Source organism: Salvelinus namaycush, chromosome 22 (assembly GCF_016432855.1).
Source record: "Salvelinus namaycush isolate Seneca chromosome 22, SaNama_1.0, whole genome shotgun sequence".
NCBI classification, from domain to species: domain Eukaryota; kingdom Metazoa; phylum Chordata; class Actinopteri; order Salmoniformes; family Salmonidae; genus Salvelinus; species Salvelinus namaycush.
In genome coordinates, this window is record NC_052328.1 from 6,518,145 (window position 1) to 6,538,645 (window position 20,501).

General features: G+C 42.5%; 1 protein-coding gene across 1 annotated transcript in view; it reads left to right on the forward strand.

The window, feature by feature from the left end:
* ercc6 (excision repair cross-complementation group 6) overlaps window positions 1-20,501 on the forward strand; it is a 52,016-nt gene that overhangs the window by 14,186 nt on the left and 17,329 nt on the right. The window contains exons 9-12 of the mRNA XM_038960275.1: window positions 8,415-8,546; window positions 9,095-9,253; window positions 16,385-16,520; window positions 20,121-20,294. Of these exons, the coding sequence (XP_038816203.1) occupies window positions 8,415-8,546; window positions 9,095-9,253; window positions 16,385-16,520; window positions 20,121-20,294 (601 nt within the window). The remainder of the gene's footprint in view (window positions 1-8,414; window positions 8,547-9,094; window positions 9,254-16,384; window positions 16,521-20,120; window positions 20,295-20,501) is intronic.

The window sequence follows — 20,501 nt, forward strand, 5'->3', positions numbered from 1 at the left end:
CTATGCCGCTTTCCACACAGATCTAGCCACGCCCCCTGTCACTCAAGGAGCGCATTTGATGTTCCTCAACCACGAGACAAGTGATGGGCATTCCGGCTCTTTTCAGTGAGCCGGCTCGTTCGGCTCAGCTCACCAAAAAGAGCCGGCTCTTTTGGCTCCCAAACGGCTCTTTAAAAAAATATGTTTTGTATTTTTTGAAGTCAAACCGTTTGCGATAGTTTGACTATGATTGGTGTTAAAACAATTCTAATTAAATGATCAAATGAAATCATACTCTACCTTAACCACAATGTATTTAAAAATGCATTGGTTTGTTATGAAAAATAATGCTATTAAACATTTGCATTTAAAGTGTAACATTTTAATGTACACTGCTCAAAAAAATAAAGGGAACACTTAAACAACACAATGTAACTCCAAGTCAATCACACTTCTGTGAAATCAAACTGTCCACTTAGGAAGCAACACTGGTTGACAATACATTTCACATGCTGTTGTGCAAATGGAATAGACAACAGGTGGAAATTATAGGCAATTAGCAAGACACCCCCAATAAAGGAGTGGTTCTGCAGGTGGTGACCACAGACCACTTCTCAGTTCCTATGCTTCCTGGCTGATGTTTTGGTCACTTTTGAATGCTGGTGGTGCTTTCACTCTAGTGGTAGCATGAGACGGAGTCTACAACCCACACAAGTGGCTCAGGTAGTGCAGCTCATCCAGGATGGCACATCAATGCGAGCTGTGGCAAGACGGTTTGCTGTGTCTGTCAGCGTAGTGTCCAGAGCATGGAGGCGCTACCAGGAGACAGGCCAGTACATCAGGAGATGTGGAGGAGGCCGTAGGAGGGCAACAACCCAGCAGCAGGACCGCTACCTCCGCCTTTGTGCAAGGAGGGGCACTGCCAGAGCCCTGCAAAATGACCTCCAGCAGGCCACAAATGTGCATGTGTCTGCTCAAACGGTCAGAAACAGACTCAATGAGGGTGGTATGAGGGCCCGACGTCCACAGGTGGGGGTTGTGCTTACAGCCCAACACTGTGCAGGATGTTTGGCATTTGCCAGAGAACACCAAGATTGGCAAATTCGCCACTGGCGCCCTGTGCTCTTCACAGATGAAAGCAGGTTCACACTGAGCACATGTGACAGAGTCTGGAGACGCCTTGGAGAACGTTCTGCTGCCTGCAACATCCTCCAGCATGACCGGTTTGGGTCAGTCATGGTGTGGGGTGGCATTTCTTTGGGGGCCGCACAGCCCTCCATGTGCTCGCCAGAGGTAGCCTGACTGCCATTAGGTACCGAGATGAGATCCTCAGACCCCTTGTGAGACCATATGCTGGTGCGGTTGGCCCTGGGTTCCTCCTAATGCAAGACAATGCTAGACCTCATGTGGCTGGAGTGTGTCAGCAGTTCCTGCAAGAGGAAGGCATTGATGCTATGGACTGGCCCGCCCGTTCCCCAGACCTGAATCTAATTGAGCACATCTGGGACATCATGTCTCGCTCCATCCACCAACGCCACGTTGCACCACAGACTGTCCAGGAGTTGGCGGATGCTTTAGTCCAGGTCTGGGAGGAGATCCCTCAGGAGACCATCCGCCACCTCATCAGGAGCATGCTCAGGCGTTGTAGGGAGGTCATACAGGCACGTGGAGGCCACACACACTACTGAGACTCATTTTGACTTGTTTTAAGGACATTACATCAAAGTTGGATCAGCCTGTAGTGTGGTTTTCCACTTTAATTTTGAGTGTGACTCCAAATCCAGACCTCCATGGGTTGATACATTTGATTTCCATTGATAATTTTTGTGTGATTTTGTTGTCAGCACATTCAACTATGTAAAGAAAAAAGTATTTAATAAGAATTTTTCATTCATTCAGATCTAGGATGTGTTATTTTAGTGTTCCCTTTATTTTTTTTGAGCAGTGTATACAAACAAAGTGCATATAAATCTAAACATTCAAAATGAATACAATCTGAACAGCATAATAGAATATTGCACCATATCAAAGAAAAATAAATAACAATGTGCAAAACTGCAGCATCCCACTTAAAACATTAAACTGGTCCCTCTTTTCTCTCTCTCCTTTAATGCCATGTTATAACCAGCAGCACACAGCAATGCTGACCATATTTTTCTTTTATGAGAGATTTGCATTCAGAAATGCAAGCTGCCTCACTTTCGAGGGGCTGATGCAGTTTCTTCTCTCAGTAATTATTTGTCCCGTTTTCGAGAAGACCCTCTGAGAGAATGGATGTGGCCACTATGCAGAGTCTCCCTGTCATGACTTTAGTAAGCCCTGGGCAGACAGAGGCCTTGTTCTTCCACCAGCTCAGAGGATCTGAGGGGCTCCTCCAAATAGGATCGGACCTCCATTATGGAATCTGCTAAGGGATTCCTTCGTGCTGCATCCCCAGTTGCTCTCTCGTCAAACAGCATCCAAACAGCAGACGTTTGTGGCACTACTGCTGGTGCTTCTGCTCCATCTGATCCCTCTTCTTCCTGTTGCCCTGGTGCCTGAGCCAGCTGACTGCTGGGGCTGTCCCTCCCTGCTGCTGAGGTTATTCTTTGAAGAGCCTCGTCAATCGCTCTGGCATCACTGAAGGCTAACTTCTTAAACCTGGGGTCAAGTGCAGCGGTTTCTGATAGCACGTGATTATTTTTCATTCGGTGGAACTTTCTGTCCATTGATGAACACAGGGTGTCCATCAACTCTGTGGTTACATTTGCTTCTCTCTGGCAGCTGGCTGAGATTCACTGAAGACCCTTACACAGGGATATAATTTTTTTAGGCTGTCACATAGCTGACGAGAGAACAGTAACTTATTAGTTCAGGTTCATGTTTTGTCCACTGATACTACATTCTCATCTACTGCTCATATACATATAAAATACTGGATTAAATAATGATGTAGTAATAACTGCGTACTGTACCTCTCTCCACTGATCTCCACAGTGACCTGCTCAAAGGGTTCCAGGACTCTGCACACCTCCTCCACCACCTCCCATTCCTTTTGGGTCAGAGCATCAATAGGTGCATTGGCAATGGCCAGGGTAGATATGATGGCATCCTTTGACTCAAGAAACCGCTTCAACATATAAAATGTTGAATTCCACCTTGTAGTGCAGTCTTGTTTAGGCCTCAGCTCAGGCTTCCCCATCTGGCATGTAGACTTTAGTTTTTCAGCACCTACTGTGCTCCTGTGGAAGTATTCCACAGCTGCTTTCACTTTGTCCACAGTGGGCTTCATCACCTTCAGAGCATCTCTTACAATCAGGTTGATTGTGTGGGCAAGACATGGATGATGGGTCCATTTAAACATTTTCATGGCTTTGGTTATGTTAGCTGCATTGTCGCTAACACAACAGACCACTTTTCCATCTACTTGCCATTCTCTGGCCACTCTCAACAGTTACTCTACCAAGTTCTCTGAGGTGTGTCTGTCGCTGAACTAGACATTAAAGTCTTCAATGACGTGACATGTAACCGACATGTAAGAAGTGGTTACCCTTGATGTCCAGCAGTCAGTGGTAAGGCAAACTGCAGTAGCTTTTTGGACTCTTTTTCGCACTGAAGCTTGTGTGCTCTCGTACAGTTGTGGAATAAGTGATTTTCAAAGGGTTTTCCTGCTAGGAATTGTGTACATTGGATTTAGACTATTGCTATAATTTCTAAAACCTCTGTCCTCCACGATCAAAAATGGCTGCTAATCGGTGTCAATCATTTTAGCCAGTGCAATATCAATTTGGCCTTGTTTTGCCTCAGACATAGACTTTGGCATAAATGGGTCCATAGAAGACTGCGTTGCTGTGGGTTGCGGAGTAGGCCTACTTGACTGAGTGGATACATCTCCATGTGTGGAGTTGCTGGCTCCACCACTATCACTAGCAGGCCCGCTAGTTGCTCGAAGCTCCACTACAGCTAGCTTCACAGTTGGGTGCACAGTTTGCAACTGCCGGTGTAGGTTGTGCGTAGAACCGGCTTTATATGAGATCTTGTTTTGGCAAATTCTACACTGTGCTCTAACATTGTCTACATTATTAAAATGCATCCAAATGCTACTTTGCTTCCGACTCATTTTCCAGCTGTTTTCACAGCTGTCCTTCCTCTCTCTCCTCGGCTGCTAAGTGTGTGACTGTGAGTGAGTTGGCTCGGCCCTCCCTCACACATCTTTGGTTCATTGGTTGACACTGCGTGTCTGATTGACAGGAACAACAGGTGAGGCTGTTAGTCTGAGCAGACAGTCAGAACGAATGGGTGCGCTTGAGCATTTAGGCCTATATTATTATTATTTATTTATTTTTGAATTAGTTAATTCTGTTCATTTAAATCTTTTGATAATTGATATCTTTATTTTATTTTTATAAATAGATTCGGCTCTTCTGATATGCAAGCCGGCTCTTAGAGCCGACTCGTTCTCGAAAGACCCATCCCTACACGAGACACTTGCGTTCAGTCTGCATGGTCAGTGCAGCATATGCAACACTGTTGATGACAACGATGCTGTTGTCACTTTGCTTCTTAATATAAATCTACTAGCATTCTATAATTACACTGTTAGCTTGTTTCTTACATCTGCAAACAGCTAGTTTGTCTTAGCAAGTTGGTCCTAAATCTTGTTGTTTGTGCAACAGTGTCTTCTAAATTAACGAGGTAAACGCAAAGAAAGAATATTTTAGCTACATGAAGTTGCTAAGAGAACATTCAATGTAGCCAAAGATTATAGGGTCCCCTAGGACACCTAACCTAACCTGTCACAATAAATTCCTCCCTGGCATTTTCATTCGTTGTCATGTCAAACAACACTGTATTAAAAGTGCCCACTATTATATTATAACTATATAATTACAATAGACATTCTATTCCCATGATTCCAACAGTTAACCCAAGTGTTTTGCTCTAAATCGCAAGTCAAATTGCAACATTTGGTTAAAAATAAGGCCCAGATTACTTGCCCATATCGTGCAGCCCTACGTGGTAGTGTGAAAATGATCTCAAATGCAGGAATTGATGAAAATTATGACTTTTTGGGGGTTGAAGTTGAATTAAACGGTATAAAACAATCAGAATGGAGAAAGACCCATTGAAATCACTTAGAATGTATGTGTTGCCACCCTATAGTCACACACTACTCATAAAGCAAATTTTGAACTTTTATTATTAAAAAAACATAAAATACTGTAGATTTTTTTTTTTAAATATGGTGATATAATATTTTGGCCATATCACCCAGCCATAACCTTAGTAGGGAATCAACTAAATGTATTAAATTAATTATCCCAAGTTTATCATAACACATGAACAGAATGCATCAGTGATCTGTATTTCCTGCAACTTTCTGAAGAGGCAACGAGAATTCCCCTGTGTGTGTCTGAACAACTTTGTGTAGCTTTTAGCGTTGATGCTAATGGAAACATTATTCTGGTAAAAATTCTCAATTAAATGTGAACTACAAAGTAGCCTTTGCTTATCTGGCACAATTTTATGATTATTTTCATTAATCCAGTGGGTATTTGTTTTGAAAACTCTACCATCACATGTGCGCTACAAAAACACAGCTAAAAAAAGGCTTCTTGTTAGGTGCACACTTCAATTAAAAGGTGTCTACACCCAAAAATCTAAACAGAATTTGGGAAAGAACAAAATGGAATCAGGCAAAAAAATATAACTGATTTTATAGGGCCCTACTTAATGATCATTTTACATAATTTTACCTTAAAGGTGCAGTCAAACGTGTTTTGCCTGTGTTTGATATATATTTCCACACTATGAAGTTGGAATAATATTGTGAAAATTATGATAGCCCTTTTAGTGTAAGCGCTGTTTGAAACGACTGCCTGAATTTCCAGCTTGTTTTGGTGGGATGGAGTTTTTGCCTGCCCAGTAAATGAGTTAATAGACCAATAAGAAATCATTCTAAACCTCTGCCAATAACAGCTAGATTTCAGTTTCCCCTCCCCACTCAGACCACTCCCAGACAGTCCTAGCAAAATTCTTCCTTGAGAAATTGCTCTTTGCTAAGAATTTTAAACCTTTATTTAACTAGGCAAGTCAGTGAATAACAAATTCTTATTTACAATGACGGCCTACACTGGCCAAACCCTAACCTGGACGACGCTGGGCCAATTGTGTGTCGCCCTATGGGACTCCCCATCATGTAGTGACGCCTCTATCACTGAGATACAGTGGGTTAGACCGCTGCGCCACTTGGGAGCCCAGTAAGAAGCTATTTTAGTTTATTTTCAACCATTTTAATTGAGAACAATCACAGTAAGGTACTTAATTGTTACCCAGAAAGGATTTCATATTGAGATAAAAACAGCTGCATTGGACCTTTTTAAGATGTGTGTGTATATAGCCCTTTTATTTAAAAATGTAACCTTGAATTTATTTGTCAAGATAATGTGGGCTATTTACTTCATTATTCTGTTTTAATAAAATACATAATTTGAACAAGCATCATTGTGGCATTTCATATCTTAAATAAATAAGACTTTAATCTCAAGAGAAGACAGGTTAAAGGTTTAATGTTCTCTTACTTAGAAAATAGTCCTGATCATATAGACCTAGACGATATCCAAAACAACTAACTATTTGTATTTATTATGGATCCCCATTAGCTGCTGCCAAGGCAGCTTCCTGGGGTCCAGCAAAATTTAAGGCAGTTTATACAATAGATTGAATTCATACATTCTCAGTCATTTAAATTGTAAAATCATGTCTTACACAATACCACAACAAATATTTCCAATCTGGGATATAAACTCGATAAAGTATTCAATAACTGGTGTATTTCAGATGGAATCAAAGCATTAGTATGTACTAGAGGCTACTAAAAACATAGCTCCTTCCACAATGTTGTTTAAACTGAGTACTTGTGGAAAACGCTGATGCAAGCAACTTCATTTGCTAATTTCTCTAAACAGGGGAACAGCACCAAATTCACAGAGAATACGTTATAAAAGAAGAAGCAATACTCCAAGCAGCAGCGTCATACTCCTTGTCAAAGCTGATAGTATACTGGTTGTTGGAGTGGGATTGGCGTGGGCTGTGCGTGGCTCGTAGGTGGTTTTTGACAATTTTATTAGATTCCTCATGTCTTACTCATTGTTAGGAAGAATTATGGTCCAAATCAGATTCATTGACTATATGAATCCTATCAATTTAAATTGACAATTTGGGCGCAATCAAATAGCTTAATTTCTCAGATCAAATTATATTTCAACAAAATAATGTTTCAGGAATGCTTATCTTATCTGTTTCTAACTACAGAAACGATTTCAGTACAATCTAAATTGGTGGGTTTCGAAATCCTCTTTCTTGTGCTTTTTGAGGTGGAATGACTCAGGAGGCTGAGAGAGCGGTTAAGAAGAGCGAGAGGGACGGGAAGGGAGTGAGAAAGGACAGGAGAGGGACAGGGGGAGAGAAAGGAGAGAGAGAGAGAGGAAGGGAAGTGTGTAGAGAGAAAAGCGTAATAAACTGAGCCGATGCCTTGACTTAATTAGTGTGGCTGGTCTCAGCAGGCCAGCAAAGAGCAGCAGTCTCCCAGCCTTAGTGACAGGACCAGGACCAAATGAAGATGGATTCCGGTCCTCTCCCTCTCACACCTTTCCTAGGGAACCCACTCCACTAATTGTCTGTATCAATCTTCATTTGCTGTGTGACGACTCTGCCACTAACTGCCCTCTCGCTCTATGCAGCTAGTCTATTAAAAATACACGTGTCCTGGCTGGTCTAGTGGTAATCCCGCAGCCTCCGGCACACGTCTATTGTGCCGGCATAGGTTTAAATCCGGCCTACTGCCCTTTGACACAGCCTCTATCTTTCCACACTATCACCTTTTCTCTCTATCTGTTCAAAAATGTCAGAAAAGACAATGTAAATATATATATATATATATATATATATTTTAAAAAATTCAACTGCCTTAGATTGCTCTCCTTAAAACGGCTTAAGAATTCCCTATGCTAACTGATAGTGATTACACCAATTACTCACACATCCCTTTGGGTTTTAAAGAGCAAGGTTCGGGCCGCAAATGTTTAGTGGTCTTGTTTCAGCATGGGACATCTCTGCTGCTCAGATGCACATAAGGGTCTGGGCCCATATTCATAAAGCGTCTCATAGTAGGTGTGCTGATCTACGATCAGTTTAATGAAATTAGAGGTGGGACCTGATCCTCGATCGGCAGGCCTACTCTGAGACACTTTGTGTTATGGGCCCAAGTGTTGTAGGGGGAGAGATCCAGATGGGGCTGGTTGGGCGATTGCTGAGGGAGATTTTGCTGAGTCAATACAAGAGTGTGTGCGGGGCTGTAGTGACTGTTATGTGACAGTAGCACCTGCTCCCCTGTAGGAGGAGGAAGAGGAAAGGGAGAGGATGAGAGTAGTGGTGACTGTTTTCTCTCTTTACAGGAGGTGGAGGCGGCTGCGGCTGAGAGAGAGGGAGGAGAAGAGGGAGAGAGGAGAGGAGGAGAGTGACCAGAGTGACGCTGAGTTTGATGAAGGATTCAAAGTGCCGGGATTCCTCTGGAATAAACTCTTCAAGTAAGTAACAAACAAAGTAACAGCTTTTCCCAATTGTCACTGTATTTTGTAACGTTTCTGACTAATGTTTATGTTGATACCTGTTGAATATGAACTCTGATCGTGTAAATGATCATATACATAAAGTATGACTATAATAAGCCGTGTGTGTGTGGACCAGTTTATAAAAAAAATACATTCAGTTTTAGATTGGTTTTATCATCACCACAGAACATCATTGTAAGTATAAGTGAAGCGTATTGAACTCAAAGCAGGCAGATTGTTTTGGACTGTGTTCAGTTGAGTAACTGAGTCTGAGTTGAGTAAAAAAGTACTCAAGTAGAAAGTAAGCAAAGTGGCTCACAGCTGATCAGTCTCTACACTTCCGGTCTCTTTATCTGGAATGGTTACTGATCATGACCTAACGATTCATTTACCACTACACACACTGTGCTCTTTGTGTTTTGGCGGGGGTGGATTTTTGACAGACAGGGATGTTTGTGTGTGTGTATATTAACAGCTGTGTGCGCGCGTATGTGTGTCTTTGTCTCTTTCTGTGTGTGTTCCAGGTACCAGCAGACAGGTGTGAGGTGGCTGTGGGAGCTACACTGCCAGCAGGCAGGGGGAATCCTGGGGGATGAGATGGGTCTGGGTAAAACCATCCAAGTCATCGCATTCCTGGCTGGCCTCAGCTACAGCAAACTACGCACACGAGGGTCCAACTACAGGTACACATGGACACACAGGCATGCACACACATACACCTGACACACACATACACCAAGTCTTTCAAATACTTTGAGCATTTGCTCTAGCCTGCCTAGAAGGCCAGGTGGGTGGGGTCTGCATTATTTGAACTTTTATATTAGTTCCATTGCAACAGGCAAGCTCAATTAGGCATAGATCAAGTATTTGGACCCTAGAGATAGATGGAGATCACTCCTTGGAAATAACACATTTTTGCATGGACATTGCCATTGAGGACTTTTTAAAAGTAGTCAACTGGGTGGAACTTCCTATGGGTTAATGAAGGATCACACAATTCCATCCAGCTCATCAGCAGCGATCAGCCAAATAATTATACTTGTGAGCAAACATTACATTACTGCAGGTGGGTTAAATCGCCAACCTTGGCTTTATACCTGTTCAAACAACAGACTCCAGGTGGCAGTATGCACCCTTTCAGTTTGTTTACCAATTCAGTAGAAGAAGAAAATTAACTACTTTATAATGGAGATGGCCTCAATTGTGCTGCTCATGCCCACAGACGCCATAATGGGACAGTTACAAAGATTTGTCGTCTATGATTTGGACCCAGGTCTGACGCTCGCACGAACACACACAAACTCTAGCCGTTATGGTGTGTTCAGACTGGGAGTCTGTGTAGTAATGAATATTTCATTAGGGTGATTTGTGCTGTAGAGTTTTAGTCTGAATTATTAAACATGTTTCAATTATTAGACTCCTCTCATTCTCTACTGCAGACACCAAAGGAAAAACGCGGACATGACACAGGGTCTGTGTGTGTGTGTGTGTGTGTGTGTGTGTGTGTGTGTGTGTGTGTGTGTGTGTGTGTGTGTGTGTGTGTGTGTGTGTGTGTGTGTGTGTGTGTGTGTGTGTGTGTGTGTGTGTGTGTGTGTGTGTGTGTGTGATTCTTAGTGGACGTGGTCACGGGGGCAGAGGGGGCCAATTAAACGTGAACCACATTAAAGCACGTTGAAGGCGGGGCCCACTGGTTCCGCACACACACACACTCCGGAGGGATTGAACCTCTCTGATGGTCAATACTCTGTCTGCTGTGAACGTCCACAAATTGATTGTTTGCAAACTCAATTATGCCTCTATCAATGGTTTCCACCAAGCAGAGGTTCATGGCAGTTAGGGCTGTGACGATAATTTAATAACCGTGTCGTTGACGGTTATGGATAAAGAACGTCATAAACGAAATAACCGTCAAAACCGTTGAAATGGGCCTACATTCATTTTCGGATTTAAAAAAAATCGTATTAACTTTATTGTCGTGTAGCTAAACTTGACCAAGTAGTGTTTACTAATGACTATAATCAATTGTTTTGCTAACTTAGTCTATCCATTAAACTTTCTACATCCTCTTTTTAACTGTCCTTTTGATGCTCAACTAGCTGTAGAGCGCTATAGGCTGTGACACTTCAGTAAAAAGTCTTTTGATGTGTCGACTTTCTTTTTACACAATGCACGTTTTCATTGCTTGCTAGTAAATAAATAAATACATCTCTTTTTTTATTTTTTTTAAGCAGTCGACAAGGTTGTTCTGGCTCTGAGGCCTATAATGCGGTAATGTTGTGTCAAATGGACAATGTGTCAATCCTCATATCGGCCCGGTCCTGGCCAACATACCGCCCTATGCGAGTTAAATAAAATTGCCGCCCTCTTATCCCCGCAAAGTGGAATAGTAGCCTAGACTATACAGTGTTGGCCCGCAAAGCACTTTTATGAATGCCCATGTTGTAGCCTACCATTTGTAAAACAGGCAATTTAATGATAAACCCTGTTATTAATTTATAGTTCTCATTCTCTGAGTGGAAATGTTTTTTGCAGAGTTCACAACCTGCTACATTTATGAAAAACACGTTTTGGTTTATTTCATAGCATAATTGACATGCTCCATGTAAGCAATGAGCGCGTGTCTTGTTTCTCTTTCCTGGTAATTTTGACGCAGCGTTGCGCGCCTGAGCACACACACAAGTACCTGGCCTGCAAATGCAAATGTAGGAAAGTGCCCATTTGGGGATGTCTGATTTCTGATTGTGTTCACTCACCACCACTAATAAGCTGGGCATCTGTCATTTTTTTATTCACCTCACACAGTAAGTCAACGAAGTCATTTTTTTAAATGTTTTTTTTTTTTTTTTTTTACATCCATTCACACTGAACAAAAATATAAACGTGACATGTGAAGTGTTGGTCCCATGTTTCATGAGCTGAAATAAAAGATCCCATACATTTTTCATACGCACAAAAAGCTTATTTCAATCAAATCTGGGGAACAAATTTGTTTATCCCTGTTAGTGAGCATTTCTCTTTTGCCAAGATAATCCATCCACCTGACAGGTGTGGCATATCAAGAATCTGATTCAACAGTATAATCATTACACAGGTGCACCCTGTTCTGGAGACAATAAAAGGTCACTCTAATATGTGCAGTTTTGTCACACAACATAATGCCACAGATGTCCACCAGAGCTGTTGCCAGATCATTTAATGTTAATTTCTCTACCATAAGCCACCTCCGTTGTTTTAGAGAATTTAGCAGTATGTCCAACTGGCCTCACAACCGCAGACCAAGTGTAACCACGCCAGCCCAGGACCTTCCCATCCGGCTTCTTCACCTGCGTGATCATCTGAGACCAGCCACCCTGATGAAACTGTGGGTTTGCACAGCCAAATCATTTTTGCCCAAACTGTCAGAAACCATCTCAGAGAAGCTCATCTGCGTGCTCGTCATTTTGACCTGACTGCAGTTCGACGTCGTAACTGAATTCAATTGGCAAATTCTCACCTTCGATGGCCACTGGCATGCTGGAGGAGTGTGATTTTCACGAATGAATCCCGGTTTCAACTGTACAGGGCAGATGGCAGACCATTCATCTGCCGCCATCACCTCATGTTTCAGCATGTTCATGCACGGCCCCATGTTGCAAGGATCTGTGCACAATTACTGGAAGCTGAAAATGTCCCAGTTCTTCCATGGCCTGCATACTCGCCAGGCATGTCACCCATTGAGCATGTTTGGGATGCTCTGGATCGATGTGTACGACAGCGTGTTCCAGGTCCCACCAATATCCAGCAACTTCGCACAACCATTAAATAAGAGTGGGACAACATTCCACAGGCCGCAATCAACAGCCTGATCAACTCTATGCGAAGGAGATGTGTCACGCTGCAGATACTGACTGGTTTTCTCATCCACGTCCCTACCTAAAAAAATTATAATTAAAGGTATCTATGACCAACATATGCGTATTCCCAGTCATGTAAAATCCATAGATTAGGGCCTAATAATTTTTATTTCAATTGACTGATTTGCTTATGAACTGTAATTTAGTTTTTTTTTAAAAGGAAATAGTTGAATGTTGGGTTTTATATTTTTGCTTAGTGTATATTCCGCACAGTATTTGAAAAATATTTCCAACACTCTCCCCCTCGATAATCGGCATCGCTGATAAATAGGCTATGGACATGTTGCACGTATTTCTTTCTATTTTGATGGTTGTCAATTACATCTTCATACTATAGCTTGTGGCATTGATTGACCGGTGCTTTTATGGGGGGGGGGGTGTCTCTTTAAGAATCAAACGCTCCTGTCATGATTTAATCTTGGATCTTTCATTGAGCCAATGACTGCAACAGCAGGGTTTGTGACATTATGTGAATATTTTGGGAAAATTAGAAAACCCATCGGATTTCATTTGAATGGTTTTGTGCGTGAAAATAGGATCTGTGTTGCTTTTCTTTATTTTTTATTACAGGAAAGTCAACTGATAGGCATACAATACCGGTAGGCATACACTACCGGTCAAAAGTTTTGGAACACCTACTCATTCAAGTTTTTTAAAGTAATTTTTTTACTCATGACAGCTTTGCACACTCTTAGCATTCTCTTAACCATCTTCATGAGGTAGTCACCTGGAATGCATTTCAATTAACAGGCGTGCCTTCTTAAAAGTTAATTTGTGTAATTTCTTTCCTCAATGTGGGTGGCAGGTAGCCTAGTGGTTAGAGCATTGGGCCAGTAACCAAAAGGTTACTAGATCGAATCCCCGAGCTGACGAGGTAAAAATCTGTCGTTCTGTCCCTGAACAAGGCATTTAACCCACTGTTCCTAGGCCGTCATTGTCAATAAGAATTTGTTCTTAACTGACTTGCCTAGTTAAATAAAGATTAAATAAAATGTGTTTGAGCCAGTCAGTTGTTGTGACAAGGTAGGGGGGTATACAGAAGATAGACCTATTTGGTCAAATGCCAAGTCCATATTATGGCAAGAACAGCTCAAATAAGCAAAGAGAAACTACAGTCCATCATTACTATAAGACGCAAAAACCATGTGTAGCTCTATGATGAAACTGGCTCTCATGACGACCGCCACAGGAATGGAAGACCCAGAGTTACCTCTGCTGCAGAGGATAGGTTCATGAGTTACCAGCCTCAGAAATTGTAGCCCAAATAAATGCTTCACAGAGTTCAAGTAACAGACACATCTCAACATCAACTGTTCAGATGAGAATGTGAATCAGGCCTTCATGGTCAAATTGCTGCAAAGAAACCACTACTAAAGGACACCAAGAAGAAGAAGAGATTTGCTTGGGCCAAGAAACACAAGCAATGGACATTAGACCGGTGGAGATTTTTGGTTCCAACCGCCGTGTCTTTGTGAGACGCGGTGTGAGTGAACGGATGATCTGCATTTTAGTTTTTCCCACCGTGAAGCATGGAGGAGGAGGTGTTATGGTGTGGGGGTGCTTTGCTGAAGACACTGAATTATTTAGAAATCAAGGCACACTTAACCAGAATGTCTACCACAGCATTCTGCAGTAAATACGCCATCCCATCTGGTTTGGGCTTAGTGGGACTATCATTTGTTTTTCAACAGGACAATGACCCAACACACCTCCAGGCTGTGTAAGGGCTATTTGACCAAGAAGGAGAGTGATGGATGCTGCATCAGATGACCTGGCCTCCACAATCCCCCGACATCAACCAAAGTGAGATGGTTTTGGATGAGTTGGACCGCGGAGTGACGTAAAAGTAGCCAACAAGTACTCAGCATATGTGGGAACTCCTTGAAGACTGTTGGAAAAGCATTCCAGGTGAAGCTGGTTGAGAGAATGCCAAGAGTGTGCAAAGCTGTCAAGGCAAAGGATGGCTATTTGAAGAATCTCAAATGTAAAATACATTTTGATTTGTTTACCACTTTTTTTGAGGGGGTTACTACATTATTTAATGTGTTATTTGATAGTTTTGATGTCTTCACTATTATTCTACAATGTAGAAAATAATAAAATAAAGAAAAACCCTTGAATGAGTAGGTGTTTCAAAACTTTTGACCAGTAGTATATAGTTGACGTCAGAAGTTAACATACACTTAGGTTGGATTCATTAAAACTTGTTTTTCAACCACTCCACAAATTTCTTGTTAACAACTATAGTTTTGGCAAGTCGGTTGGGACATCTTTGTGCATGACACAAGTAATTTTTCCAACAATTGTTTACAGACAGATTATTTAACTTATAACTCACTGTAAAACAATTCCAGTGGGTCAGAAGTTTACATACACTAAGTTGACTGTGCCTTTAAACAGTTTGGAAAATTCCAGAAAATGTCATGGCTTTAGAAGCTTCTAATAGGCTAATTGACATAATTTGAGTCAATTGGAGGTGTACCTGTGGATGTATTTCAAGGCCTACCTTCAAACTCAGTGCCTCTTTGCTTGACATCATGGGAAAATCAAAAGAAATCAATAGACCTCCACAAGTCTGGTTCATCCTTGGGAGCAGTTTCCAAATGCCTGAAGGTACCACGTTCATCTGTACAAGCAATAGCACAAGTATAAACACCATAAAAAAGCCAGACTATGGTTTGCAACTGCACATGGGGACAAAGATCGTACTTTTTGGAGAAATGTCCTCTGGTCTGATAAAACAAAAATAAAACGTTTTGGCCATAATGACCATCGTTATGTTTGGAGGAAAAATAGGGAGGCTTATCACACCATCCCAACTGTGAAGCATGGGGCTGGCAGCATCATGTTGTGGGGGTGCTTTGGCGCAGGAGGGACTGGTGCACTTCACAAAATAGATGGCATCATGAGGGAGGAAAATTATGTGGATATATTGAAGCAACATCTCAAGACATCAGTCAGGAAGTTAAAGCTTGGTTGCAAATGGGTCCTCCAAATGGACAATGACCCCAAGCATACTTCCAAAGTTGTGGCACAATGGCTTAAGGACAACAAAGTCAGGGTATTGGAGTGGGCATCACAAAGCCCTAACCTCAATCCTATAGAAAATTTGTGGGCAGAGCTGAAAAAGCGAGTGAGAGAAAGGAGGCCTACAAACCTGACTCAGTTACACCAGCTCTGTCAGGAGGAATGGGCCAAAATGTACCCAACTTATTGTGGGAAGCTTGTGGAAGGCTACCTGAAACGTTTGACCCAAGTTAAACAATTTAAAGGCAATGCTACCATATACTAATTGAGTGTATGTAAACTTCTGACCCACTGGGAATGTGATGAAAGAAATACAAGCTGAAATGAATCATTCTCTCTACTATTATTCTGACATTTCCCATTCTTAAAATAAAGTGGTGATCCTAACTGACCTAAGACAGGGAATTTATACTAGGATTAAATGTCAGGAATTGTGAAAATCTGAGTTTAAATGTATTTAGCTAAGGTGTATGTAAACTTCTGACTTCAACTGTATATCTTTCTTTTGACTCCGTTTAATGTTGTCAATATGCAACAGATCCTCCATCCTGGCTTTTCTGTATTTGTAATAACCTGAATAATAAGAATAAAATGCCATGATAATAGGGAAGTGTTAATTGCTTGTTTCAAATGGGTTTTATTAAGCTGCATGTCCATGTAACAAGTGTACGAACCTGAACGGTTATGTCGGTGACCGTGTACGTTGGCCTGGCCAACTACCGTAACCTCATTTTCCAAGACTGTCACAGCCCTAATTTGGCTATTTATGTCGGTATAAACCCGGTGTGAATGAACCATAACATGCCAGCAGCCTGACAAACACAAACCCCGAACTTTACCTGATCCTATATATGTGTGTGTGTGTGTGTGTGTGCGTGTGTGTGTGTATTCCAGGTACCAAGGACTAGGTCCTACAGTGATAGTGTGTCCAGCTACAGTCATGCACCAGTGGGTCAGCGAGTTTCACACCTGGTGGCCCCCATTCAGAGTGGCTGTCCTACACGACACGGGATCCTTCACCCAAACAAAGGTAGGGGGGGGGGGGGTGTATTCAGGTGTTCACTTGTGCTGTATCTTCTCCCCTGTCAGCATTTTGTGGAGGATTCCGCTCTGAGGGAGATGTAAATTAATTAGTGGTACACTAGTAGATATTAATTACTTTACACTGTTGTGTGGGTGTGACAGCAAGTTGTGTGGGTGTGACACAGTGATTAATGGGTGATGCAGGCTGGGCTGGGCTGGGGGGGGGGGGATACCTACTGTAGTCAGTTGTACAAATGAATGCATTCAACTGAAATGTGTCTTCCACATTTAACTCAACCCCTCTGAGGGAGCGAGTTTTTTTTTTTTTTTTTTTTTAAAGGGGTTTCCTTTGGGGGGGGCACCAAAGACCTGTTTATGCAGAGTTGGCTCCTCATGCCTCCCCCTTTTTAATAGTGAAGAGCTACAAACTCCACATGCACTTTTAATTAACCAGTCTCTATGGTACTGAGAAATAATGCGTCACCATCAGCTGGCGGTGTGAGGACTGGAGTTCAGTGAGGTGACATGTTCTCAATGATAGAAATGTAATGAGTAGAGCTGACCCAATTCCCTGTTCTTCCTGAAAGACAAGCATATATGTTCTACACAATACATACATTTTAATTTTTACTCTCTGTAATACCAATTGACCCCACCGAATACATTATTTTTAAAGGGCAAATAAAAGTCACAGAATTAAAAGTTACGTTTTATATCTTCCTAACATGCTGACCACACCGCTCGCGTCGCAAAATAAATGGACACATATTCAATCATTGCACCCACACTGCTCCCGCGAGACAGCGAGCGAAAATAGAAGTTGGTTCTATTTGTGACACTCAACGCGCTTCAAGTCCTGGCTCTCGAATCTCCTCATTGGTTTTTAGGAGCATATACCCACGTGGGTGATTTGAAAGGTGAACTGACGTCCACACTCCAGTCGGTTGTAGTAATGCCCTGTAAAGTTGGTTGCCAACCGCCATATCAAGTCCAAAGAAGCCTGTAGGAAGGAGGAGCGATGATGAGAAACGAATTCGGTTGACTGTTTTTTCTGAATTAATTGTCAGAGTAGAGGAATTTGTGTATTTCAGGTAAAATAACCCAATGTTTATATCCCAGAACAAATTAGCTAGCAACAGCAAGCTAGCTAGCTAAATTGTCATAAATGTTTAATGCAAATTTGACCTGTCCACAAATTATAATAATTGGTTCAGAGTTTGTTTTGATATTTCAATCTGCGTGTCCTGATCGCTTCTGGTGTGGCTGAACAAAGTCAACGTGCGCACGCAGACAGCGTGTGTGCGCTCGCGTCTGGTTTGGCCAGCATGTAAGTCTGAGAGTGGTTTTAACCTTCCAGACTTGGAATTGTATCAACACACCACCCAGGGCTTTTACTTGCGACATGTACACTCAGTAAAAAAAGAAACGTCCCTTTTTTAGGACACTGTCTTTCAAAGATAATTCGTAAAATTCCAAATAACTTCACAGATCTTCATTGTAAAGGGTGTAAACACGGTTTCCCATGCTTGTTCAATGAACCATAAACAATTAATGAAAATGCACCTGTGGAACAGTCGTTAAGACACTAACAGCTTACAAATGGTAGGCAATTAAGATCACAGTTATGAAAACTTAGGACACTAAAGAGGCCTTTCTACTGACTCTGAAAAACATCAAAATAAAGATGCCCAGGGTCCCTGCTCATCCGTGTGAACGTGCCTTAGGCATGCTGCAAGGAGGCATGAGGACTGCAGATGTGGCCAGGGCAATAAATTACCACGTCTGTACTGTGAGATGCCTAAGCCAGCGCTACAGGGAGACAGGACGGACAGCTGATCGTCCTCGCAGTGGCAGACCACGTGTAACAACATCTGCACAGGATCGGTACATCCGAACATCACACCTGCGGGACAGGTACAGGATGGCAACAACAACTGCCCGAGTTACACCAGGAACGCACAATCCCTCCGTCGGTGCTCAGACTGTCCGCAATAGGCTGAGAGAGGCTGGACTGAGGGCTTGTAGGCCTGTTGTAAGGCAGGTCCTCACTAGACATCAGGCACCAACGTCGCCTATGGGCACAAACCCCCCGTCGCTGGCCCAGAAAGGACTGGCAAAAAATGCTCTTCACTGACGAGTCGCGGTTTTGTCTCACCAGGGGTGATGGTCGGATTCGCGATTATCGTCGAAGGAATGGGCTTTACACCGAAGCCTGTACTCTGGAGCGGGATCGATTTGGAGGTGGAGGGTCCGTCATGGTCTGGGTCGATGTGTCACAACATCATCGGACTGAGCTTGTTGTCATTGCAGGCTATCTCAATGCTGTGCGTTACAGGGAAGACATTCTCCTCTCTCATGTGGTACCGTTCCTGCAGGTTCATCCTGACATGACCCTCCAGCATGACAATGCCAGCAGCCATGCTGCTCGTTCTGTGCGTGATTTCCTGCAAGACCGGAATGTTCTGCCATGGATCCGAAGAGCCCGGATCCCATCGAGCACATCTGGGACCTGTTGGATTGGAGGGTGAGGGCTAGGGCTATTTTTGCTGGGTTTATTTAAGTGCACTAAAGAGGAACACTGGGTACATATAGAGGATACTCATCCCCAGAATCGTTTTACGTGTTTATTTTCAAAGGATAAAGCTAAGCACATTAACAACTTTATAGTTAAGAACGCTATAACAATATGGAAGAAACTGAAACGTCTTCTACAAGAACCAATATCCCTCCCTAAAAACACCCCTATGGAACAATCCTTGTATAGCTTTTCAGAATTCACAGATCAATTGGTCTACATGGAAAACTAAAGGCATAGAAACCTTTTAATGACTTGGTAATAGGAAATACATGTATTTCCATGACAGAATTTAAAAAGCAATTTTGGACTGACCAATGTAGATATTTTCAAAAGTTGAATATCAAGATATTTCGATTTTTATATCTTTTCAACATTAGAGGCAAAAACGTGGATGTCGATTTTAAGGCAGCCCCCCGCACCTCTCCGATTCAGAGGGGTTGGGTTAAATGCGGAAGACACATTTCAGTTGAATACATTGTTGGACAACTGACTAGGTATCCCCCTTTCCAATCTTGTGGGAACCCTATTTGAGTCCGAATAGGATATTCATGTGATGGGTAAGATATACCAAACCTTATAGAGAGCCTATACAAATATAAACTACTGGAACCAAGACTTAAAAAGAACTGACATTGGCACAAGATGGGAATGTTGGAACATAACACAATTACAGTTAATGAAAATGAACGCTTAATAAACTCAAATTTACACATGACAATATTCTCAATCTACAGTACAACTAACAACGACTCAATAATCCATGCCTTCTGGGAATGCTATAAAGTCCGAAAGTTAGTGAATGTCAGAAGTATTACAATGTAAATGTACTTTTCATCTGTCTGTCTGCGTATTTCAAGACATGGAATATGAGGGTGCAGTGAGATACCTGATGGGTCGGACGATACTTTTCTGTACTAAACTGGAAATCAACCAATCCACCATCGTTAGCTCAATGGGCACTCCCATGTGGCGGCGAGTCATTTGGGCACTGGAGAGCGATGCGGGGGGCTGACTTTTCTCTCTCTCTAGGAGAAGTTGATCTCAGAGATGGCAGCGTGTCATGGCGTCTTGATAACGTCGTATTCAGCCGTGAGGATCATGCAGGAGACCCTGCAGAGATACGACGGCTGGCACTACGTCATACTGGACGAGGGACACAAGATCCGCAACCCTCACGCTGGAATTACCACTGCCTGCAAACAGGTACGCTCACACAGCTCAATAAACTATTGGTCAGCACCCCTGGTCCTGGATAGCTACAGTATACATATTTAGTATAGTGTTTTGTTCCAGCCAAGCTGCTAATCAAGATTTTTCTTCCCTTTACCCGCTTGCTCTCTCCTCTCTCTCACCCTCTTTTTCTCTCTCACACACACACCCCTCTCTCTCTCTACCTCTCTCCTCATCTCT